Raw genomic sequence first — 26,984 nt, forward strand, 5'->3', positions numbered from 1 at the left:
ATAGTCTGAGCAGATAAAATAAAATTCAAAAATCTTTGAAAATATAGGGCTTTCTTTGTTGGAACAGCACAAATTATAGGTGATATAGTGAAGTGCTTAAATTTCTAAATGGGTGGTGAGAGCCCATTGGCTTCTATCTGTTGTGAGGTCAGCAGTTAGGATGCAAGGTGGTATGGTGGCTCACTGGTTAGCTTTGCTGCCTCACAACGCCAGGGACCCAGGTTTGATTCTGGCCTTGGGCGATGGTCTATGTGGAGTTTGCAAATTCTCCCCAGGTCTGCGTGGATTTCCTGCAGGTGCTCTGGTTCCCTCCCACAGTTCAAAGATGTGCAGGTTAGGTAGATTGGCCATGCTGAATTGCCCCATTATGTCCAGAGATGTACAGACAAGGCAGGTTAGCAATGGGAAATGCAGGGTTACAGAGATAGGTTAACCCAGTGGGCCAAATGGCCTGTTTCCATACTGTAGGGATTCTATAATGGATCACTGACATTGAGTATAAAACCTTAAACAGTGTAATACTTTAGCAATGGAAGTATCATATGAGACATTTGCACATCCACACACATAGCCTTAGCTTATGTTTGACCCCATCCGCACTTACCATATGAAATATTGAAGGCAATTGCAGTCCTCCAATATCGTGAGGGTTAGTAAGGAGTCAAGGGATTTGGAATCCTTTTAAAAACCAGTAGAGCAGCCTAAAAAAGCAACAAGGGAGGAAAAGGTGAAATTTGAAGGTAATAGCTAGTAATGTAAAGAAGATTACAACAGCATTTTAGATATATAAAAGGTAAGAGAGAGGCAAGAGTGGAAATTGGACTGCTAGAGAATGAGGCTGGAGAAGTAGTAATGGGGAACAAGGAAATGAGGGAGAATCTGATTAGATACTTTTCATCAGTATTCACGGTGGAAGACACAATATACCAGAATTTCATGAGCATCAAGGGGCATAGGTGAGAGTAGTGGTCAACACTAAGGAGAAGTTGCTGGGGAAATTGAAATGTCTGAAATTAGATAAATTGCCCAAACTGATGGACTACATCCATGGTTCTGAAGGAGACAGCTGAAGAGATTGTAGAAACATTGGTGGTGATCTTTCAGGAATCACTGTAGTTAGGGAGGTTCACAGAGGACTGGAAAATGGCAAATGTAACGCCTCTGTTTAAAAAGAAAGGGAGGTAGAAGATGGAAATTTGTAGGCCAGTTAGCCTGGCCTCGATTGTTGGTAAGAGACTAGACTCCATTATTAGCGATGAGATTGTGGAGTACTTGGAAGTGCATGGTAAAATAGAGCTGAGTCAGCAGGCTTCATCAAGATGAGGTCATGCTTGACGAATGTTAGAATTCTTTGACGAGATAACAAGCAAGTTAGACAAAGGAGAGCCAGTGAATGTAAGTAAGATGGGAGCCCATAGTGTTTGGGACAAGATAGTTGCATGGATAGAGGATTGGCTGACTGACAGAAAACGTCGAGTGGGAATAAACTCATCTTTTTCAGAATGGAAGCCAGTGACTAGTGGAATTCTGCAGAATGTATTGCTGAGACTATATAAAGCTCTAGTCAGGTTACATTTTGGAATATTGTAAGCAGTTTTGGAATCCTATCTAAGAAAGGATGTATTTCGATCCTATCTAAGGAAAGTTGTACTGGTATTTAAGGGGATCTGGAGGAGGTTTACAAGAAAGGGGATGAAGGGCTTGTCATCAAAGGGATGATTGAGATCTCTGCATCGGAACTAAGGATGAAGGAAAATCTGACTGAAACTTGTAGAACACTGAGAGGCTTGGATTGAGTGGACATAGAGAAGATGTTTCCACTGGTGGGAAAAACTGGGACCCAAAGGCACAACCTTAGAGTGAAGACATGACCGTTTAGAACTGAGTTGAGGAATTTCTTTAGCCAGAGGGTAGTGAATCTGTGGGGGAAGTCTCACTAACTTTATTGAGTTTTTTGAAGAAGTAACAAAGAGGATTGATGAGGCCAGGGCAGTGGACCTGACCTATATGGACTTCAGTAAGGTGTTTGATAAGGTTCCTCATGGTAGACTGGTTAGGAAGGTTATATCATTTGAAATACTGAGAGAATTAGCCACTTGACCGGCTTGAAGGTGGAAGGCAGGGAGTGATGGTGGAGAGTTGAGTTTCAGACTGGAGGCTAGTGACCAGTGGTATGTCACAAGGATCAGTGCTGGGTGCACTGCTTTTTATAAATGATTTGGATGTGAACAAAGGAGATATGGCTGGTTTGCAGAAGACACCAAAATTGGAAGTGTAGTGAACAGTGAAAAAGGATACCTGGGACTACAACAGGACCTTGATCAAATGGGTCAATGTGCCGAGGAGTGGCAGATGGAGTTTAATTTTGATAAATGTGAGGTGCTGAATTTTGGAAAGGCAAATCAGGGCAGGAGTTCTACACTTAATGATATGGTCCTGGTGAGTATTGCTGAACAAATAGACCTTGGAGTGCAGGTCCATAGTTCCTTGAAAGTGGAGTCCCAAGTAGACAGGGTAGTGAAGAAGGTGTTTGGTATGCTTTCCTTTATTGGTCAACGCATTGAGTATAGGAGTTGGGAGATCATATTGTGACTGTACAGGACATTGGTTTGGCCACATTTGAAATATTGTGTGCAATTCTGGTCTCCCTGTTATAGGAAGGATGTTGTGAAACTTGAAAGGGTTCAGAATGTTGCCAGGGTTGGAGGGTTTGAGCTACAGGCTAGGGCTATTCTTCCTGGAGTATCCTGGTGACCTTATGGAGGTTCATAAAATCATGAAGGCCATGGATAGAGTGAATAGCCAAGATCTTTTCTGTGGGGGTGGGGGGAGTCCAAAATTAGAGGGCATAGGTTTAAAATGAGAGGGGAAAGATTAAAAAGGATGTAACAGCCAACTTTTCCACACAGAGGGTGGTGTGTATATAACTGCCAGAGGAAGTGATGGAGACTGGTACAATTACAACATTTAAAAGGCATCTGGCTGGGTATATGAATAAGAAGGGTTCAGAGGAATATGGGCCAAATGCTGGCAAATAGGACTGGATCAGTTTAGGACATATGGTTGGCATGGATGCGTTGGACCGCAGGGTCTATTTCCGTGCTGTACATCTCTATGTCTCTAACTCATTGCCACAGAAGGTTGCGGAGGCCATGCCACTGAGTATATTTAAGACAGAGAATCATAGGTTCTTGATTAGTAAAGGGGTTCAAAAGTTACAGGAGAAAGCAGGAGAATGGATTTGAGAAATATAGCAGCCACGATTGAATGGCAGAGCAGACTCAATGGGCCAAATGGCCTAATTCTGCTCCTGTAATTATAGTCTTGTGTGTAAGTTGAATGCAGCTGATCCCATACAGACCGATGACCAAACCTTCTGTTCTATATGACTTAGTCATCCTCAGTACTATGTCATTCCCTACACAGCTGCGTCACAGTGACATTAAGTTCAGAGACAGAAATTTTAAATTATATTTAATCTGCTACCTATTCCCTTACTCAAGTCACAAGTCCAATTTTTTTTTTCTTTGAGAGTCTGCAGGTTTGCTAATTCAATGAGAAAGCATACTGAGAGATCGGAGTCCCAGGAACTGGCTCACAGATGAGCAGGGCTAAAAGCACTAGACTCTAACTATGATTGACATCAGATATGACATTGAAACAGTACTCGTAATCATTAATAGGTGAACATGTTTACACAGCTGGGTAAAATTAATTAATTAATTTATTTAACAAAAGCGTAATCCTGTTTGTCATTAAATGCATTATGTCTTTGGTAAATTAGCAGAGGATCTTCATACAACGAGGTTCAGTATTATTGCAGTACACTGTGATCTGTACGCTCATCCACTTCTACTTGAATGACAAGTATCTACTAACTTTTAATTATTTCTCATTTGTTAAAAGCCAAATTCCTCTTGTTAATTTCACAACCTGCTTTTTCTCAGTGTGTAATCATAACTGTGTTGAATGTTGATTGTCTTAAATGGAAAATCATTGGAATACTTTCCAAGTGTTCTTAGGAATACAGTTGGCAATGATACAATTCAAACTGAAATATGATCATAACACTGCAAAATAATGACTGCAATCCTTGCACAGATCAACAATATGAAAAAGTTACACTGCTCTCTTCTAGACTCTCCCTTTCCAGAAATGGTAAAAAAAATTAGCTTATGAACCCAACAAAATGAAGAAACAAGGAAGGCGATATTGAACCTGACTGTGAAAAGGAGCAAGATTCTGACAAGAGACACTATAATTAGGTAAAACATTTTTAAACTCTGACACTGATTGGCACAATTATTACAGAGAGTTAATTCCCTACACATCAGGCCTTACTGGGTTATTATGGAGTCTGGAAGTACATTCATTGATAGTTGTGATGACAGAGAATTGTGATGTCAGAATAAGCATCACTTATTCCCCCCCAGCGGAGAATTTGAGTTGTATTAGCCATGATCATGTACCAGTGATCTCAGCTGCAGGTAGCAAATACTACAACAAAACAATTGGACTAGAGGGAGATGAAAATAAATAAACAGCCCTTTATAAAGTTAAGGATTGAGGATGCATGGCAGAGTTCAACATTAAAACGAGGAGGGCTTCAGATTCTAAATCAGAGACAATCAGAGACCATTACCCATAAAATCAACAAGAGGAGGAAGAAGGAAATAAGGAAGAGTCCATTAATTGAGAAACTAAACTGAAGGATTCAAGAACTGCTGACAATAGCAAAAAGAAGAAGAGTATAGGGAACTATGGAAAGCAGCAACATGGTTTTACCATGAGTGTTACTGCTATTATTATTCTTGTAGCAGTGACCATAGTAGCAGCAGTATGCATATGACCCAGACTATTTGTAAGACTGATATTTTATAACTTCATAAATAGTTAGTGTTATTCATAAACTTCAAGATATCTGCCTAAACAAATCTTCATGTATATATGTTACAAGGGCTCAAGGAACGCTGAAATCATATGATACTGACAATAGTGTTATGCCCAAGAAAATATGTAATGATGGCATTTAGTGGTGATGGCTAGTTAGTGGCAGCTAATTGGTTTGAAAAGCTGAAATCAAGCCAGTGTTGACTGAAATTGTCCCAAACTTTAAGCTAGACTTCTAAATCTTGGAAAATTTTGTCAGGACCTTTGAAATTCCTGAGGAATTACTTTTAAATCCTTCATTTCTCAAGACAATTAGAAATTTGACTACCTGCTTTTCCCCTCATTAACTATTTGTTGATCCATGAAGCAAACATTTATTTTAAATAACTGGAACTCTGACAGGATATCATTGAGGAAAAAAGCAGGAAGTCAAACTCCAAAAGGCTACAATGTTGTGTTCAGCTCAGATCATACATAGTTGTTATGAGCAATGGTCGAGTCTTGCAAAGAAATAAATGACACATATGAACTGCATATAATCAACCATTCATCAAAAAGGATGAAGACTCAGATACTGAAAGTACATCATTAGTCCCAGAATTCAGCCACACAATTATAATAAATGACACATATCCATCTGTCATGACAGACAGCATGTTGCAGAGTGATGCTGCACATTCAAGTCATGATAATTGTATAAGGATTAGAACTGGTTATGTCATACATCCACTGAAGTGTGAGCTTCATGTGTGAAGATAACAAATCTGTATGCATCCTTCTAGCTGTTTATCAGGTCTGAAGAAAAGGTGGGGGGGGGGTATATTTTTATATAGATTTCAAATCAGACAGGTACCTTCAAGACAGTTGACATCACAACATTTGGCCTTTCAGTACACAGAGTGTAAGTCTGAAATAACAGTGAAATGTACATAGTGTGGTTAATAAACTTCAAGACATCAGTCTCAACAAGAACACAGTTTTTGTGATGTCTGTTAGAGATGTGTAACACATAGGGAAAGCTCATATTATATCATATTGCAGTGTTGCAGTCCAAGAAGTCAAGTCAGCCCCTGCCATGTTAAGAATAGCCAGTGGCTTATTCCAGGATGTGGATTTCTGTTTATTCCCTTGATTTTGATTTAACAGACATTTTTGTGCAGGAGAATAAGTGGTTTATATGGAATTAATAGAAAATATTGTTCATAATAGAGGTCTTTTCATTCAGCATTGTGTAATGCAAGTTAATTTTTTCCTTTTAAAAATCATAGAGATTTCAGTCCAGTAAAAAGCTATAGAACAACAGATGAGAAGAATTAAATGGACAATGTGAGCTGAATGTTCCTGTTTCTTTCCAAAGTGCCCTTTTATTTAAGCTTCTGTTCAAACATAATAACAAGTGAAAGAAGCCAAGCTCTTGGTGATACTATTGTACATTACTGTGTAAATGGGAGTATGGCTTCAGTTTCCTGACTGATCAGAGACATTACTGCACAGCACAAAAGGTTCCAGAGGAAAGTTTCAATGATTTACAAGTTAAGAAACAGGAGTTCAGAAGTAAATCCCATCTAGAAAAGATAAGGAAATATCAGTGAACTACACCCTGAAAAACTGTAAACTAATTTAAGTTCGCCAAGACTTTTTAGCCACTGAAAAAGATAACTTTAGAGTCAATGATAAATATTGTTTTAATGTCATAATTTTTAAATAGGAACAGAGTCCTCTGTGGGAGCCTTATGTCACCAGGATTAAATTGTGACCATTTCACTCACAGATGCTGTACATAATAAGCCTGTTAGGGTCTCTTATGGCGCAGTGGTACTTCTGAGTCAGAAAACTTGGGTTCAAGTCCCAACTGCTCCAGAAATGCATCATAGCATCTCTGAACTGGTTGATTAGAAAATATTTAGAGGGCTCTCATAATGCACTGGTAGTGTCCCTAACACTGAAGCAGGAGGCCTGGGTTCGAGTCCAACACGCTCCACAAATGTGGAATACCATGTCTTTACAGATGGATTAGAAAAGATCTAGCCCAAGTTTGATTGCGATATGTGTCAGTGTTTTAACTATTTTGTTGTCATTTCATCAATTACATTAAATTAGGCAGTAGATATAAAGATGGCTGAGTAGATTGAACTTGCATTTAAAACTATTGTTCTAAAAAAAATAAAGTCAGATATTTGAGTAACGACACAAAGATACTCATGTGAATGTTATCTGTCAGTATGGATTGTATATTGATAGTCTGTTCTGACATGGGTTTTGGCACTCAAATTGATTTTTATCGGTGTGTGCTCCTACAAATATATGTCCTTTTAAAGCTTTCTGTTTATTAAAAAATAAACTCATCATGGGATCTTTGACTAAGCATAACATTCTCACATTCAGACCCTTTTTCTAAGACACCATGGCCCCTGTGTTTTTCCTGTTGTATTCAGGTTTTTTTCTGGTCATTTCATTTAACTGTGCACACAAATGCTTAGCATATCAAGTACACACATAATGAGGGCGGTGGGGGGAAGTGATTCATTCATGTTACCCTGCTTTAAAACCACACAACACAGACTACATTGATTCCCTGGGGCAGGCAGCACACACAGGCCACCACCTCTACAGTGAGTGTGCATTGTCTCAATGATATCAATGGAGAAATCTTACACCCTGTGTGAGGAATTGCTACTGAAATAATCTTTTCACCAACAGCTTCAATTCTTTCTGCCTTGGTTTTGAGAGCAGCCCTGTGGATCTCTGGGATTATAGCAAACTTTATTTTTATTACTGCTATAAACCTTGGGGCTAGGATTGCGCCTTTCTCTTCCTCTTCGTTGTTTGACTATAACAGGACTTTTAACAAGATATTGTTGCTAATTCAATGACTGCAACTGTTTGCATGCTATGACAGTAAAAGACACAGTCAAATTCCATTGTAGATTTTCTTAAAAAGTAAACAGGATATTTATTGTAATTAATCCCAAGTCTAAATAAACCTCTGAGTTTCATGTACACATGCACTCGAAGTTCACTCACACACACATACCACACGTTCAGGTAAAATGAGTAGGAGAACAAATTAAGTAAGTTTGTTAGAATCCCATAAAAATATTAAAGGTAAATAGTTCTTGTAGATTGATGAACCTGGATTGTTCCAGGCAGGACTCTGTGTTCTCTTGGCATTGAGGCCAGGATTGGACGATATTGATGGTCAATTTATCTTTTCTTCTAGAGCCCGCAGCTGCTGGGTTTATTTTTAATAACTCTGTTTTTGTTGTGTGGATGGTCAAATAGCAAACAGGGCTTGAGCACATTTGTTTTCAGCCTCTTCTGTTCTCATTTCTGTTCTGACGAAATGAACTTCTTCAACAAATCTGGCCCATCACGTGATCCACACTCCCCAACTGACCAGTCGCCCAGATACATCTATGATTTGTGGATTCCAAGTCCATGGTTTCAATTTGATAAGGTTATAGTTGAATGAGTTATTTTTTGGCAGGAGTTCAGTGCCAGAGGTGCTTTTACTTAAGGCACAGTCCCCACCCAGGTGAAAACACCTAGTGATTAGATGTCCTGTGAAGAGTTAGGAGATGACCCAATTCACACTTCTTTAAAGTAATTATTTTTTTCTTCTGAGGCTTTCCAGACAAATTGATTTCACTTAATGTCTTTGAAATGTGTCAGGTACAATCATGAAGATGTTAAATCATCTTATAAACTGTTATCTTAGCTGACCAGAATGACGTTTCGATCTTGTAAAACTCAATCTATGGTTTTCTGCCAGTTAATATACAAAGCCATTTTTGACAGAAAGCGTGGCTTTGTAACAGTACATTTAGGAATTTGTTATCTGAAATATGTACTGTTTATTGTCACAAAGCCTTCCTGTTAATCTCTCTACAGCTGCTTGCTATTTTTAGTTAGTGTAATACTGTACTTATTCCAACTGCTATTTCTGTTTTCTTTCTTTTTGGGTTTTCCACTCTGCATATTTTTCTCCTCTGACATTTCAATTGCTTTGATTTAGTACCCCTTTTGTGTACTTGTTTATTTCAGATTCCAGCCCCCCCCCCCTTCCCCATTTAACTTATTTTACATTTTCTATGGGATGAAATAATTCAACAGCTTCTGACGTGTAAATGAGAGAAGACCTTTCAGCCCTTCAGTTCTGCTCCACCGTTCAGTTCGAACAAGGCAGGTCTCTGCCTGGTCTTTATTTCCTGCCTTAATTCTCTTACCTAGCAGATATCTATTGATAACAGTTTCCTACCAGACATTGTCAAAGATTAATTTTCCAGACTTGGTCATATTGTTAGGATGTGCTGCTCAGCAAAGTATAGGCAGTTCTCTGCAAGAAAGGTGCAACATTTGGTGGAAAATTGCTATCCCAAACTCCACACAATGGTCCAATCCAAATAATTCCTTCAAGACAAAATGGTTGATATTATTTCTCTGTGTGAAGCCACTCAAAAGGTTTCATCCCTTGAAAACTGCAGCATCAGGCAATTCGGCTCAACACATCCACACCGACCGTCTGAGGGGTAACCCACCCAGACCCATTCCCCTACCCTATATTTAGCCCTGACAAATGCACCTAACACTATGGGCAATTTAGCATGGCCAATTCGCCTAACCTGCACATCTTTCGATTATGGGAGGAAACTGGAGCACCCAGAGGAAACCCACAGAGACACGGGGAGAATGTCCAAACTCCACACAGACAGTCACCCGAGGCTGGAATTGAGTCAGCAATGCTAACCACTGAGCCACCGTGCCTTTAGACAAAAAACATTTTGTATGTACATTTGTAAGAGTTTCATTACTTCCTTCAAGGGTTTTGAATTTCAGATTGTGGTGAAAAGTGTGTAATCTATACATATATGATGTATAAAGGTTTGAAATTTGGGTGGATTACATTGCAAGTGATTGAATGTCTTGCCAGTTGCCAAGTTGGCCTACCTTGGCAAGTGCAGTGTGGTTTGGACCTGGAGAAGACATGGCTGGAAAAAAAATGTGGGTGGCTAAGACCTTATAAGGAATGCTCTAATTCGGTCCAGTTAAGGAGGGAAACCTGCCAGGCTGGTGACTTCACAAGGGTATTTACTGCCACAGCTTAATCCAACTCTGCACCCGTGACTAGGAAAATTGCGATGGGGACAAGGGCATGTTGGTCACTGGCAAGCAGGCCACCCCCTAGATTTTAGATACCCTCACCACCTTGAAACCTGCCAGCGGGAGAAGTGTTAAAATCCCAGTCCTGGGTATGTAACAATAAGATATAACATTTTAAATATATAGAGTTTTTGATTGTGTTTCAAACATTTAAAGGTTTTGACTGAACTCAAAGCAATAACGTTGATAGAGAACTTAAAAGAATTTGCACTAAATGGCAAGATGGGGAACTATGCCTGTCCTTGGCTCAATTCCCAATAACAGCAAAAAAAGTTGCTTTTTGATGGCTCCTAATTTTGAATGGATGCCCTATGAGTTGAGTCCAGATATTGCAGCTGAGGAAGGACATGAGCTACCATTGCCTGTTCCTGTTCACTTACTTAGAGACAAAAAAACTTCAGATGCTGGAACCCAAGGTAGACAGACAGGAGGCTGGAAGAACACAGCAAGCCAGGCAGCATCAGGAGGTGGAGAAGTCAATGTTTTTGGGTGTAACCCTTCCTCATGACTGCCTGAAGGGTTAGACCTGAAACGTCGACTTCTCCATCTTCTGACACTGCCAGGCTTGCTATGTTCTCCCAGCCTCCTACTTGTCTACCTATTCGCTTACTGTCTCTCACCTGGTAAACAAATGATCAAAATCCCTGGAATGAAAATTACTGAGTTCATTCTTGCTGCAGAAGGACTGAATGACATATGGTGTGGTGAAACCTGCAGAGGGCTGTTGGGTTTACCAGTAAAGAGAGTGGATATTATTTACAACAAGGGAAAATGAATACATGTGAGGAATGAAACAAAAGTGAGAAATAGATAGATGCCTTATCCCTTTGTTGTGAGAAAATATAATCTTGGTCTGCTTTCATAGGCACTTGGGTTCCAACAGGTCACTTGAAAATATCCAAATGGTTTAGAAATAGGATGCTGTCCTCCAGTTTGTTTATTGTCGTATTATACACTTTCCAGTAACGCATGTGAAGAATGAGCTTCAAGATGTTAGAGGAGCACTGATAAAATGAGGATCAAGTTCCCACTCTACATCCTAGCATTTATACAAGTAAATGAACATGCATTGTGCAGATACTATTCAAGATTGATTTACGGGCTTCACTTCTAAAGAAAGTATTGTGACAACAATATAAATCTGCATGGCAGTCTTAATGCAGTACAGGCTTGTGTGTGAAACTTGGAAAGAGGAGACAATACTCTTTATTTTAAAAGGGCAGGAGAAAGCCCTGCCATGCAAACTATGCCCATCTATTAGATCTAGTGCAGTGCAATACTGGCCAGTCCTACCTTAGCAGCTGACACCATGTTGTTAAACCTCTTCCTCATCTGCTCCAATGTTCTTTGGCTATCAGATAGAGAATTAATTCTGTCCACCACCAATCAGGCTGGATAGAACTCCTGCCTGGGAGACTGCCCAAGCTTCCCAAAACAAAATAACTCCTTTGGTGTACTTCTTTTATAAGCATGTCACAAGTAGTATCGCAGATTAACATGCTTTGCACACTAACTGTTATCCTGAACTAAGAAGCACCTTTCAAACAGGAGTTAGACTAACAGCTCGATGATATTTCTTCCTTCCTCTCCCACCTCCTGCAATTTAATATCCAAACAGAAAATAGTTAGGCTTCATTGGGTTGAATTTATGAATTGTAGTGCTGTGACAAGAGAGTTTTTTCCTGTAGTATATTTGTTCACAATTAGTTATTTTCCACAGAGAAAAATGCTCTACTGTCAGAGATATTGAAGTCAACCATTTAATAAATAACAGACAATGATCAGCAATCTTGCTAATATGTGGTTAATGGGCAAAAATCCCTCACTTGCATTTTCTTTAAAATAAAGGCTGTTAGGCTCAGAATTCATTCCTGAAGAAGGGCTTGTGCCCGAGACGTCGATTCTCCTGTTGCCTGGATGCTGCCTGGCCTGCTGCGCTTTTCCAGCAACACATTTTCAGCTCTGATCTCCAGCATCTGCAGTCCTCACTTTCTCCTCAGAATTCAGATGGCAAATCAAGGGTTACAGGGAAATGGCAGGAAAGTAGATGTGACAGATGTTGGATCAGCCATGAAATGTATCCTGGAAGAACTAGCAAAGGTGGAAGCTGTACAACCATTATCATTATAAATATGTTAAATATGTGTTGAATTCAACTTTTTAAAGTTGAATAATGACGATGGCATTTTGTTATTCCTTTGTCAAATGGAAACAAAGAAATAATTTCTATTTGTATGCACTTTTCATAACCTCAGAGTATCCCAAACCATTTTACAGACAATGATAAATATTTGAAGAGTAGGCACTGTTGCAATGTATGGAAAATCGACGTTTCAGGCAGGACCTTTCATCAGGCTCCTGCCTGAAACATCGATTCTCCTGCTCCTCGGATGCTGCCTGACCTGCTGTGCTTTTCCAGCATCTGCAGTCCTCACTTTCTCCTAGATTAAAACCTCATTTGCACAGTTCTGAAATGCAGAGCATGTACTTTAGCTTTGTTCATCCAACCGTGAAATTGAAAGGTGCGGGGGGGGAGGGGGGGTAAATAAAGGTAACTTCAGTTTCGTTTAAAGCGAAGGCAAGCGTTATGTTAGGAGCACTTCAAAGTTGTCTTTTAAATGTTTTGAAAATCTTACCCACTAACCCTCACCACAAATTGGTACAAAATCCAGAAAAAAAACCCAACGTTTTACAATTAAATGTTTTAATTGCAGCATTAAAATATCACATTGCAAACATGTTACCATTTATATATGGTCTCGTATGCGCAGTGTTGGAGAGCTGTATCCCTAGATCAACACTCCATAAAAGGTGAGTTAAGATAAGCAACCGCGGGTAGGCAAGCCAAGCTGGACAAAAGTGAGGGCTGCAGATGCTGGAAACCAGAGTTTAGATCAGTGTGGTGCTGGAAAAGCACAGCAGGTCAGGCAGCATCCGAGGAGCAGGAAAATCGACATTTCGGGCAAAAGCCCTTCATCAGCTGATGCTGCCTGACCTGCTGTGCTTTTCCAGCACCACTCTGATCTAAACAAAGCCAAGCTGGAATTTGAAAAGGCGGCAAATTGTGGGATGAAAGGAAGCCTGACCACAATGATGCAAATTTGACACTTTAACCCCACCCGGTAAATGTTGCCATTTGTTTAATCCCAGTTCGTTTTGTGGTTAACCACTTCAGGGTGTAGATAAGTTTATTTCAGTGCAGGCATCTTTGTGGTACACTGGGGTCCTGAGAGCAAAGGGAGGGGGTTTATCAGCTTCTTTGTTCAATCTTTCCTCGGCAATGAAATGGAGCAGTGAATAATAATGTGCTGGGAGATAGACGGCGCTCAGTCGCAAACTGCAAACTCAAACCTCACCGCGCACTCCAGCCGACATTCGCCTTGTACCTGGTCCAGTGGCCCTGGTTTTAACATTTTAACCCTTTGAGGACAGCAGCAGCATTTTCTGTCCCCGGGGTCTCGCCGGGCTCCAGCATTGGCTCTTCACTCCAAAGCACTGTCGATGGTGTCTGTCCGTTTTTCTACTTACTCTTCACCATGTCTGTCATTCAGAATTTACAGAGAGTAATTTCTGCAGATGCTATACGAAAGAAAAAAGGTGCGTGGCAGCATTTTCGAGCTCTCAAAGGGTTAAAGTCTGAAGGAAATCTGTGGAGTTTATTGTGTTTGTCTTTTTATCTGATTTACGTTGCCCGCGTTAGTTGAATTATATGGAGATTTAGTACTTCTTACTGTGGATATGGGAGTGACTTTTCACCCTTTTAATTGATTTGTAATGATGAATGAGCAGAATCCTTTCCTTTACCTATTGTAGGACTACCCTAAGGAAGGGTTTCATCATAGGAAGTGTTCATGAAAATCTAAGATCAGCAGCTTTGTTCCCTTGTGCAGCAAAACACTGGAGTGAATGTGAGGTGCCTCTCCTGACTGGCCAGCCATCCTGGATACAATCGGATGTCGGGTCCACAGTTCCTACTTAACACTGGTTTGGGGGACAGGCGGAACTGAGTTGTGGCCGCTGCTGCCTGGGGTTTTCTGTGGTTTCGTTTCTCACTTTCTAGCAAACTCGTGCAAGCGGCGCACTTCCCAAACAGGAAAGCCGTCCCCGTCGTCTGCAGCGTGTTGTCTTCGAGATCTTCAATCTTATGTTGGTGCCATGGAATTCTTTTAACAACATTCCCTGCTGTTCTGAACCTCAGATCTGCACCCGGCTTCCTGCTAAATATTACAGTCATGACTAAAGTGGCAATGTCTTAATTAGGAAGGTGCATGTCAAAAATTCTTTGGTCGGGAGGCAGAACTGCAATGACTCACTTTCACTGAAATGATATTAATATACAAGCGATGAGATGATTTGTAGTTACTACTTTTTCGTTGTGAATTTTGTAATGCTACTACTTTATGCTTCTACATGGGACCACACATAGTCAATTGCCACTGGGCTCATAGATTCCCTCACCTTGAGCTGCTGTGGATTTTTACTGGGATCTTCTGAGCAGAGCTTTCATAAAAGCGCAGCATAGCTTTAAGAATTCTGTCAGAGTGGAGTTTACAGTCAGGGGAATTCAGGACCTGCACCCCTTTTATGACATTAGCAACGTTATATTGAGTATGGCAACTCACCACTACCTTCTCAAGGGTCATTGGGGATAGGAAATAAATGTTGGTCCCGCCCATATCCTATGCATGAATTACAAAGAAAATAAGAGTGCAGAATCAGAAGGATGTTGTGAAACTTGAAAGGATTCAGGAAAGATCTACAAGGATGTTGCCAGGGTTTGAGGATTTGAGCTACAGGGAGAAGTTGAATAGGCTGGGACTGTTTTTCCCTAGAGCGTTGGAGGTTGAGGGGTGACCTCATAGAGGTTTATAAAATCGTGAGGGGCATGGATAGGGTAAATAGGCAAGATCTTTTCCCTACGGTGGGGGAGTCCAGAACTAGAGGGCATAGGTTTAGGGTAAGACAGGTAAGATTTAAATGGGACCTAAGAGGCAATGTTTTCACATGGAAGAATGAGCATATATGAAATGAGCTGCCAGGGGGAAATTGGTGGCGGCTGATACAATTACAGAATTTAAAAGAATCTGGATGGGTATATGAATAGAGTTTATAGGAATATAGGCCAAGTGCTGGTAAATGGGACTAGATTAGTTTAGGATAACTGGTCAGCATGGACAAGTTGGACCAAAGTTTTTGTTTCCGTGCTGTACATCTCTACGACTCTGACTGTCAGTGAGTAGATCAAAGAGTGAATATATAGATGAGTGAGTGGTAGCAGAAGGATGAGTTGGTAGGGTGCAAGGTGGGCAGGGATGGGTGATTGGTTGAGGTGGGTGTGCACCTTGTTGGGGGGGGGAATTTGCCAATGGGTGAGGTGGGTCAGCAAATACTTGGGTGAGTTGAGTAAGTGGGTGATGTTATAACAACAATGAGAAGGTCATTGTTGTCCTCTTGTTACAATAAAATGTCATTGATGCCTTGTGGTTGGAGTAGAGTACAGTCACCAATCCTCTTTCCAGTGCTAATCTAAGGGGCAATTCAGCAATTTGTGATGGAGAATAGACAATAATAAATCTTAGCCGAAGAGACCTTTTGTTTTTGAGAACAAAATGTTGTTCCAACTCAGTAACTATACACAGTTTACATTAACTCTTGGGCGTTTTAACTATTTCTAACCAGAGGGAAAAAAAGACCCATATGTCTCCATCAGGAGATCGTAAAAGAGTCGCAGATGTCCACTTTTATAGATACAATTTCCAGATGATGTCATTATAACTGCTTATCTCTACATGGTGATATTGAAAGAATGTATATGGAGGATTCATGAGGCATGAATTATAAAAGGATGATAAGAGATATGAGGTACATGGTGAATTGTGGGGGAGCGTGGAGTGAACATGTGAGATATGGGGCAAGGGAGAGCAACATGAGGCCAGACAAACATGAGTACAATTGAGTTGGTGTCTCAATGAATAAAGGCAGTCCTTCTAGCCTCCCTATCTCACTATACCGTTTGCCTTCAATGTTACTTGGGCTACCACTGAAGGCAATAGGCTGACCTCCATCTCGCCCACATCCTGACATCTCACTGGAATGAAAATATAGCAGCCTGAAACCTCTTTAATGGAGAGGGATTTGTGGGGTCAGGAACTTTCCCAAATTTCCAATCTCTTTCACAACCACCTGACCTGTACCTATTTTACTTTGAGCCAATAAAATTAGCAAAAAGACTGCTCTGGAAGGGCCCACTAATCAGCGAGGCTGCACTTATAAAATATTTAAGCATATGTAAAATGTGAACTGATAAAGCTTAATGCTAAATAGAACATTGTTACTCCTCTGATTAAACAGCATTGTGCCCTATGTTTTCCATCGGTTTGGAAAGCCTCCTTGTCTACATGACGTGGTCCCATATCAGTGATACATATTTCCATTAAACATAAAAAAAGCATTTAAATTAATGTATGTATGATGTAAAACCATGCCCATTGGAACCTTTGAAGAGAACAAGTGCAGAGCTTATGTTACATGTTCTGTTATTTGTTTTACAGGTCCAAAGCAGTAAAGAAAAGAAACCTGGAACTCCACCCCCTGCTGTGACAAATATTGCTCCCAGTCCTCCCCCTTCAAATAAAGTAGTTGTCAGCACTCCTGTATCCATAAACATTCCACGCTTCTACTTCCCGAAAGGACTTCCAAGTGCTACTAACAACCACGACGAGACCATTTCCAAGGTTCAAGCAGCCTTTGCCGAACTTGAGGATGAGAAAGCTGATATTTATGAAATGGGCAAAATCACAAAGGTAGGGGCAAGTGTGTTTTAATAAAAAATCATGCATGACAAGGAAAGTTTGTTTTTCCAGTTTAATGTAAATGTAAATTTTCCCTTGTATCTACTCCACTAGAATTCTAAACCTAATGTTATTGTTGTGGTTGTTTAGTTATTGGTCATAAATATCATCAGGAATCTGCATACTGTCACTGGCCTCCAAAGCAAAATATTGCCAATTGGAGGTGTTAAACTACTCTTTTAAAGATTGATTCTTGACTGCCAATTATTTTTCTACCAGATTGAGAGATCTTCCATCATTAGACTTCAGCTTGCCACCCTCGTCAGCTATACTTGCATGTGACAAGAGGTCAATCATTTATCCCTGCCTACACTGCAGGAAGCTACCTCAGAGCGGTGATAATAGGGTTTCCATACTGATTGGACCTTGGCACCCCCCCCCCAAATTATAGGGCAGATCAGTGAATTTATTGTGACAACTTTTATTTCATAATGTTCTGTATTGCTGCAGTTTGTCAAGTAAATGTTTAAGCTCACAATTGATACTGCTATATATTTATGCTCTAGGTTGCTGGAACATCAATCCAAGGTCAGAATTACATCTGCAATCTGTCAAATATCATGCCCAATGGTTTATCCCTTTGATCAATGACTTTAAAAGAAAGGGGTTACAGAAAGAAAGTGTGTCTAGATTTTGAACTCCAGTTTCTTCGAATGGTCCACAACATTCTGACCCAGATGGAAATGCTCCCAACTGATTCAATTCCATGATTTTTCAGTAGTTGCACGTAGTGATTGCTGTGCTTGCTCCTCATTCCTGTTTCAGTATATTTTCATCAAAGGCAAAACAAAATTAACTGCAAGGTAACAGTATAGTAGTATAAGTAAGGTAAGGACCTGAGTCAATTACAGGTGAGTCTGAATTGCCACCCATAATTTGCCAGCTACTGTATGCTGGGGAATTATGGGCAGTTCCACTTTGCCTGGAATGATCCCTTCCCTGGAGGTTTCATAAGAGGTGACAAGAAAGGGAAATGTTGGGAGGAGTTGGTCCTTGGAGATATCCTCCCACCTTTCTCCCACATTGGAGAGATACTCCCACTGTATGGTGGCACTGTGGCTCAGTGGTTAGCACTGCTGCCTCACAGTGCCAGGGACCTGGCTTCAACTCCCGCCTCTGGCGACTCTGTGTGGAGTTTGTCCATTCTCCCCATGTCTGCGTGTGCTTCCTCTGAGTGTTCTGATTTCCTCCCACAATCCAAAGATGTGCAGGTTCGGTGAATTAGCCGTGCTAAATTGCCCACAGTATTCAGGGATGTGCAGGCTCGGTGCATTAGTCAGGGGTAAATATAAGGTAGGGGAATGGATTTGGGTGGGTTACTCTGTGGAGGGTCGGTGTGGACATGTTGGGCCGAAGGGCCTGTTTTCACACTGTAGGGGTTCTAATTCTAAAGTAAAATCTCTACAGCTCACCCTAAAATCACAAAATTTCTATGGTCCTGAGGGAGACCATTTGGACTACCATGTCTGCACTAGTTCTCCAAATTAACATTATGACTTATTGCCATTCTGCTATCCATTCAACAATACGCTGCACTTGTTTCACTTCCAATAATCATCTAATGCCCTCTTGAATGCCTCCATTGAACATGCCTCCATCACATTTCCAGATCATAACTAGTCTGTGAAGATTTTCTTTTCCCTCACATTGCATTTGCTGCTTTTACAAGCAATTTGAACGTGAGGCCTTGGATTGCTGTTCAAGTAACTTACAGCACAGATATACCGCAGTTGTGAGCATAAACTTGACACTGCAGCAATATAGGATTTTATGAAATAAAAGTTCTCACAATAAATTCACTGATTTGCCCTATAAGGGGAGGGGAGGTCACTATCAAAAGTCCAATCAGTATTGAAACCCTATTATCACTTCTCTGCAGGTAGAAGTGGATGGATGAATGACCTTTTGTCACATGTAAGTATGGCTGGGGAAGATGCTTCCTTTGAAAAGTCAGGGTGTGAATTTAATACCTCAGCCATGCCTCTTGCCTCCATGTGTAAATCCCCAGTTTTGGTCCCTACTCCTCCTTTTAATAAACCTTTACTATTTATCTGCCAATATTTGGGGTATGGCTTTTATATTAATTCCAAGTCTCTCTTCATAACCTCTCTTTACTTCTCCATTTTTTTTTCACCTCCTTTCTGATCGTTCTGTATTAAGGTTGTTTTTCAACTGTATTTTGTCCTGACACATGTTAAATGTAAATTTTTTCCACATTATCTTAATTTCTTTCTCATTCATCTAAGGAGCCCTGGATTTGCTTGCCCCACCTTTTCCTTCTGAGGAATATACCTTTTCCAGACCACCTCTTCTTGAAGGTGGCCCATTATTCGGCCAAAATGTTTCCCATTAAAATTTCGGTTCCAGTCTATCTGACCGGGCTCTGTTCTTGAAATCAGCTCTCTTCTAATTAATAATTCTTACTCTGAATTGTCCATTACTCTTTTCCACTATCATTCTAAACCTTATAAAATGATCATTGTCTGCTAAATGTTGTCTCACTGATACTTGATCTCCTTGGCCTACCTCATTTCCAAGAAACAGATCATGTACTGTGTTCTTTGTCAATAGACTGGACACACATTGCTGTAGAAAATAATCCTGAATGCAACTGAAAAATGCTTACCTCTCTGCTTTTACACCACCTCTGTTCCAGTCTGCATTTGGATAATTGTCCATTATAACAGCACAATAATGTTTGCATCTTTCTGTAACTGCCTTGCAAATTTGTTCCTCTACATCCTTTCCACTAATCAATGATCTATAGACTACACCAAGCAGTGTAATTGCACCTTTTCTATTCCTTGGCTCCTCCTAAATTGATTTTGGTCTTGAATCCTCTGAGACATTCTCTTTCTCTAGCACAGCAATGCTCTCCTTAATCAATACCAGCACCCCCCTCACCCTCTTTGTTCTTCTCCTATCTTTTCTGAATATCTTGCTTCCAAGAATATCCCAGTCCTGGTCCTCATTGAGCTAGGTGTCTGTAATGACTGCAGTACCATAATTCCATATGGAAAAATGCATGTATAGCTCTCCAATCTTATTTACTATTCACTGTGCATTCACATTCATACACCAAAGTCCTGGTTTAGATTTCTCCTTACTTCTAATACTACGTAAAGCATACTCTTCTCTACTCTGATGTTAATGGTCTCTCCTATATTTCACCCTGGTAGTCCTCTATATAATCCTGGTTCCCCACCCATGCTGATGTAGTTACAACCCTCCCCAGCTGCACTGGTAAACACCCTGCCAGGAATTTAGTCCTGACTCTGTTTATCTGGCTCTTATGGGTGCCATCTCACCTATAGCCAGATAGTGTCCTGAGAATCTGAAGTGCTCCCCACTTTATTTTCAGCAATGCATTTGTGTGCCCTCATATGCGTAGAATGATACAGTACAGAAGGGGAGGGGGTGAACTTATCATCCTGGAGTCATGTCTATAGCTGCAGATGCACCTGTCTGTTCCCTAAACTAACAAGTATCTCTCATTAATGCTTTTTCACTCTTCAGTCTCTCCTATACTGCTGAGGCACCTGCAGTACCATGTGCTTATCCTCACTCACATACCTGTGTGAAACCATTGTGCTTACCAGTATCCAGAACAGAGAACAGATTAGTAAGCAAAATAATGTCAGGGGACACCTGCAGTAGCTGCTTGGTGGTCACCCATTCCCTAGCTGCCTATATGCCCCTATCCTGAAGTGTGATCACCTAGCTAAACATGCTATCTGCAAAGTCCAATGCCTCACAGATGCACGAGAATGTCTCCAGCTGCTGTTCAAGCTCTAAAAGCCTACAGTACAAGTGCCTGCAACCAGTGACAGTTCCCACACATATGCTTGTCTATGTGATAAGACCACAAGTCCCCATGTGACACAGGATAACCGTTCCACACAACAGAGCTGCACTGCCTTACCTTAAGCTTACTTCAGGACTATTTGCAATAAACTGCAGATTGCAGAGTAGAAAATAAAATTACTCCTCATTACTCACCAATTAGTTCCTTCTCCCATTTATAAATTCAATGCTTAAGAGTAAGAACCAATTCCAACAGGTTGAAAATAAGATTTTAGCAACACAAAAGAGAGGCTCGTTTCCCTCAGCACTTAACTGCTTCAACTCCATAAACTAGCACACAGTTTATGTCATGATTCCTGACGAAGGGCTTTTGCCCGAAACGTTGATTTTCCTGTTCCTTGGAAACTGCCTGACCTTCTGTGCTTTTCCAGCATCACCCTCTCGACACAGTTCATGTCATACCCATCCATATCAATTAAATGCTATATGAAAATATTCTTTAGGGACTTCAAATCATAATATCCTTACAGTACAAGTGGAGGCTCTTTCGGCCCATCGGGTCTGCATGAACCCTCTGAACAGTATCCACCCTAGCCCCATAACCCCACATTTACTATTGTTAACCCACCTAGCCTCCACATCCCTGGCCACTATATTGGTGCAACTTACTATGGTCAAACCACCTAACCTGAACATCTTTGGACTGTGGGAGGAAATCAGACTATCCAAAGAAACGCATGCAGACACGGCAAGAACGTGCAAACTCCACAGAGTCAGCCAAGGCTCGGTCAAATCCGGGTCCCTGGCACTGTGAGGCAGCAATACTAACCGCTGTACCACTGTGATGCCCACACATTTCCATCCCTCCGCCAGTTAAAGGACCTTAAGGTGCCATTCGTGGTAAGGGAGTTGGTTAGCTCATTTGGCTGCACAGCTGGTTTGCTGTACAAAGTGATGTCATCAGCATGGGTTCAATTCCCACATCAGCTGAGGTCACCACAAAGGTCCCATCTACTTGACCATTCCCCTCACCTGAGGTGTAGCAACTCTCAGGTTAAACCAGCCATCTCACTCTAATGAGAGAGCAGCCCAATGGTCCTCTGGGATTGTAATGACTTTACCTTGTTCACCAGTTAAGGGCCTCAACTCACCATTGCCTCAATTACCTGTCATCCTGGTAGACTGGAAAAGTAGCTAAATTCCCGACTGTCTGACCCACATCCCCTATGACCCTAACCCTGGCTGAAGAATATGAAGAACACTTACCTTCTCACGGCTGGATCCCCTGAGGAATAGTCCTGGACTGACTATTGTTTGGACAAGCTGACAAGGTCTGGCTGTTGGCAGTCATCAATACCAATGACAAAGCCTGCAATACGTGAAAGAATTCGCCTAAGCTGCTTGTCAGCGCTTATTTAGCTGATTGGTACCTGATAGGTCGCGGTATCGTGATGGTGGAACTGCTGTGTTGGTGCCCAGCTAATGCCTGCCCCTCCCCCCCAACATTTTGATTAAAAGTGTGAAAATCAGACTCAGCAAGTCTCTCATTATCTAAGGTAGGTTTGGGTTGAGTCTCTTTGTCAGAACAAAGGAGAGAGTAATATTGGATCCTATAAACCATAAAAATTTATCATTCAACAAACTTTAATTTATTTTAGCCAAATCAAGAAGAGAATTTTTTTTTTAAATCCTCAAAGTAACCCAGTGATGCAATTATTAATACAAGCCAAAATATTTCATAAATCTCTTTTAACCAAAGTCCAATGCTTTTGACTCTAATGTTTCCATTTTCTACCAGACATCATCATAAAGTGGGTAAAGTAAAATGACTTTTTTAATATCAATGCTGAGACCTGTAGCATTTCTTTTACTGCACCACTGCTACTATCTGTTTAGAAATAGTCAGCTTCGTAAAACATTTCACTGTCCGACTTTAATATAAACCGGGGTTTACATTAACGTACAGAGTAAATACTAGTTTTTTTTTAAAAACTTGTCATTATACAGAATCAATCTTTCGGGCTGTATTGAAACCCAGCTTAGAGAAGTGAAAGGACAAATGTGGATGGAGAAAATTTCTAAATGTTGGGCAATTGAAGAAATAAAGCATGCTTTTATCACAACCAATATCAGCTAAATTGCAGTGGAAACCCCACTTTATTTTAAATATGTTTGTGATAGATTTATTCAAAGATTCATCATTCCCTTTTGGCTTCTGTGAAAGGAAAGCTATATATGGAGTTTGATTTTTGTTTCTTTTTTCAGGCATGTGGCTGTCCTTTGTACTGGAAAGCCCCCATGTTCATTTCTGCTGGTGGAGAACGGACAGGATTTGTGTCTGTACGCTCTTTTGTAACAATGTGGAGAAAGTGAGTATCAGCCCTGTCCTGTGTTTTGCTATTGCAGTGACCAGCAGGTAATATATAAGGATGCGTGTACCTCACATTCATGGAAAATAACTACAGCACCTTGCACGACCTCCAGATGTCTCAAACCACTTTACAGCCAACTGGGCACTTCTTTAAACTGTCGTATTGAACTGTGAGCACAGCAAGATCCCACAAACCACAATAAAATTATTGACCAGATAATCTGTTTTAGGTGATGCTAGTTGAGATATAAATGAAGGCCAGGATATTGGGAAAACTCCTCTGTTCTTCAAAACTGCCAGGGAATCATTTATGTTTGTCTGAGAGAGAGTAAATGGGAGCCTGGTTTAAAGAGAGAATGGCACATCCTTTTTGAAGTATTAATCTGGATTGTGTATATATGTATCTCTCTTGAAAATGGGGCTTGAAGTCATTATTTTCTAAATGTGAGGCAAGAAGCGTGTCGTTGAGCCACAGTTAACTAAGTCAATTCTTTTCACTTATTTCATTTTGTTGTTTAGATAAGTCACTTTTTTTACATGATGTTGCTTTTACAATGAGATACGAAGTTGCCTGAATGTTGTTTAGAAATGTGAAACAATCCTAAAACAGATTAATCTTATTGCGCGCATCAAACTAATCCTCTCCACACGGCTTTCGGGCAGATTCATTTCTTGCAAGCTGGAGTGGTTTATGTTTAGAAGGCAGTTTGAACAGAGCCATAGATTTAAAAACAATTTGCATTTATTGGCATCATTAACAGAGAGAAACATCCCAAGGTACTATATAGAAGCATAGTCAATTCAAACTGGACTCCAAACCAAACAAAGAGGCACATAGGGGGGACGTCTATAATTTTGGTCAGGGGGACTTCTGTGCTTTCCCAATTTTAATTTACTCTGTCGTTGGCAGTCCTGCTTTCAGCTAGCTCGTGACTGGAATTCCCTCCCTAAAGACCTCTGCTTCCTATTTCTCTTTCCTTCCTTAATATGATCATTCAAACCTAGCTCTTTAACCAGGTTTTTGATTACCTGTCCTAATCTCCTCCTGTGTCAACTGATCTGAAATTTTGTTTGTATACACTTCTGTGAAGCAGCTTGCTCAATGTCAAAAGATACTATCTGATGAAACGTGTTGCTGAAATATATGTTAAAGGAAGAAAGGGAATTAGAAAGGAAAAAATGTCGAATGAGTGAAGTCTAGGAGTTAACTTCAGACAGTGCAAGGCACAACCACCAGTGATGAAGTGAAGGGGATGCGCAAAAAATTTATACTATCCTGATTCCTTTTGTTTGAATTCCTCTTTTATTCTTAAATGTGGCTTTACAGGACCTTCATGGCTGTCAGTGAAAAACTTCTTATCAGTTTAAACTGAATTGGAATCCCATCATCAGACATCAAGCTGGCAATTTTAAGCCCCTGTGATCCAGGGCATTGTCTGATCATGGGGAAACTGTAGCATAGTGGTAATGTCACTGGACTAGTAACTTAGTGGCCCAGGCTAACATTCTGGGAACAACTACAGAAAGTTGGTGAACATTCCACAAGCCAACCTTCCATCTACTGACTCCATCTACATTTCTCATTGCCGCTGAAAGGCAGCCAACATCATCAAAAACCCCTCCCACCCCGGCTATGATCTCCTCTAACCTCTTCCGTCAGTTAGAAGATACAAAAGCTTAAACGCATGTAGCAAGAGGTTCAACAACAGCTTCTTCCCTCCTGTTATTAGACTTTTGAATGGGCCTCTCAAATTTCAAATCTAATGTTGATCTTGATTTTTGTGCACCTTCTTTGGAGCTGTAACGTTTTATTCCTCACTCTGTTCAATCACCCAGTGATCTTTGTGTGGAATGATCTGCCTGTACTGCTTGCAAAACAAAACTTTTCACTGTAATTAGGTGCGTGTGTAAATAAGAAATTAAATCATGGGTTCCAATCCCAGGGTGGCAGCTGGTGGAATTTGAATTCAGCTGGTACACCTGGAACTGAAAGCTAATCTTGATAGTGATGACCATGAAGCTACCATTAATTTTTCTAAAATCCCAACAGGTTCAATCCCAAGGGCAATTAAGGAAAGGCCACAGTATTGACCCACATCCCAGAAAGAATAAACGTTTCCTTTCAAAATAGATCTGTATTTCATTCAATCTCCTATTTAAATCTGGAAATTTTCTTTCCAGGACTTTTGTTTATTTTTCTTTTGATTTTAACTTTTAGTTCATAAAACTTCCTTTCAAATCCTAGTGGATATAATATCAAATCCTTAGTCCCTTAGTATGTCGATTTAACTTCTGTTACATTTATCCAAGTTGTTGCTTAATTAGTCTAGCAATAAACAAGTTTGAATTTAACATGAAAAATTTCTAAATTGCTATTAAAGATCAATGATTTTTACTCTTATGTATGTTTGAAACAGTCTTGCAGATAGTTTAGCAGAGGAAGAAACACAAACTGAATCTTGTAAGTGTAAATATCAATTTCTTGGGGATTGAGTGATCGGGGGATAAAATGCGATAGGTAAAATGGCCTTTTCATATTCTTGGCTCTTGTTATGAACGTTTTCCACTGGGTCAATGAAACCATTAGGATTCTGGAAAACCTGTTATGATCTATTGTCACCAAGCAATAATGTGCATACTATACTTATAAGTATGCCCTTCACATAGGTCAAAAAGATCTAGTGGTAATTTGAGTCGTTTAATGTAATATAAGGAGTACACAGGTAGTGAAAATGTTGCAAACTGTAAACTATACTGCTTAATATAAAACAAACTGCTTCCTATATTTTATAGACTGAGGTGTAAAGGTAAATTTCCCTTGACTGACTGAAGAATATGGATATAAAACTTTGTTTTTACTTTTGGGACCTTCTTTGATGTTTTATCTTGCAGCTGTAGGATAATGGCTTTGATTATCTGAATGATGTCAGAGCTTCAGCACAGGTGAATTACACTTTAATTTCATGCTAATAAGTAGCTAGAATTTGAAAGTTCCATTTGGTTGTAATCCTCAGAACTTAAAAAACTAAATTGATAAATGCGAAAACTTACACTGGGGCAAAGTCAGCATTGTTAGATTTTTGAAGTTGCCTTTAAGGCGGATAGTTAATGAATAATGTAGACAAATTCATCTTTCTTATTAACATTATCTAATCTAATAGGTGATAAGAGTACAAAACTAAAAGAAGAAAGTAAAGCTTCCATTTCTATAGTGCTGTTTTTGACAACTGGATATCTTAATGAACTTTGTTTGAAGTACAGTAGCCAATATGCACACAGCAAGCTGCCATGAAAAACTATTTGATAATGGTGCGGTAAAGATTTTTTTAAAACTGATGGTGATGGAGGAATAGATCTTCACCCGGTCACCAGGGATAACATCCCTGCTCCTCTTTCAAATAATACTTTGAGATTTTTTATATTTAACCAAGAAGGCTGCTGGAGGCACAATTTCTCAGCTTTTTGGTCAGTTACACATCAATGAAAAGTTTTGTTTTGCAAGCAGTACAGGCAGATCATTTCACACAAAGATCTTAGAGAGATTGAACAGAGTGAGGAATACAAAGTTACTAGAAAACTTTAATAGAAAATTTCTAAAATATTATTGTGACATTGGACAGTTTAAGAGGGAATCAATGAGGTGATTTGATTCAATTTTTTCAATTGGTGAAGTAATCATTGAATCACAGCGCAGAAAGGAGGAGATTCAACCCATGGGCCTGTGCCAGTTCTTTAAGAGAGCTTTTGGCTTAGACACCCACACCTGTTCATTCCCGTGAGCCTTTTAGATGCATTGCATGGAAACGGCTTGTCTTTAGTGGTTGATTGGTATAGAAAGAGGACATTAATATAAGATGAAATGAAAAAAGATCTAAGGCAGGACTATTTGTTGATATGTACAAAATGTG

The 26,984-nt window shown here is 40.1% G+C and overlaps 1 protein-coding gene across 4 annotated transcripts in view; it reads left to right on the top strand.

Annotated features, from left to right (window-relative positions):
• ppp2r3a (protein phosphatase 2, regulatory subunit B'', alpha) overlaps positions 1–26,984 on the top strand; it is a 167,624-nt gene that overhangs the window by 79,101 nt on the left and 61,539 nt on the right. For all 4 annotated transcript variants that reach the window (XM_043701936.1, XM_043701934.1, XM_043701935.1 and 1 more), the window contains exons 2-3: positions 16,602–16,853; positions 22,971–23,074. In XM_043701936.1, the coding sequence (XP_043557871.1) occupies positions 16,602–16,853; positions 22,971–23,074 (356 nt within the window). The remainder of the gene's footprint in view (positions 1–16,601; positions 16,854–22,970; positions 23,075–26,984) is intronic.

Source organism: Chiloscyllium plagiosum, chromosome 13 (assembly GCF_004010195.1).
Source record: "Chiloscyllium plagiosum isolate BGI_BamShark_2017 chromosome 13, ASM401019v2, whole genome shotgun sequence".
NCBI classification, from domain to species: Eukaryota; Metazoa; Chordata; class Chondrichthyes; order Orectolobiformes; family Hemiscylliidae; genus Chiloscyllium; species Chiloscyllium plagiosum.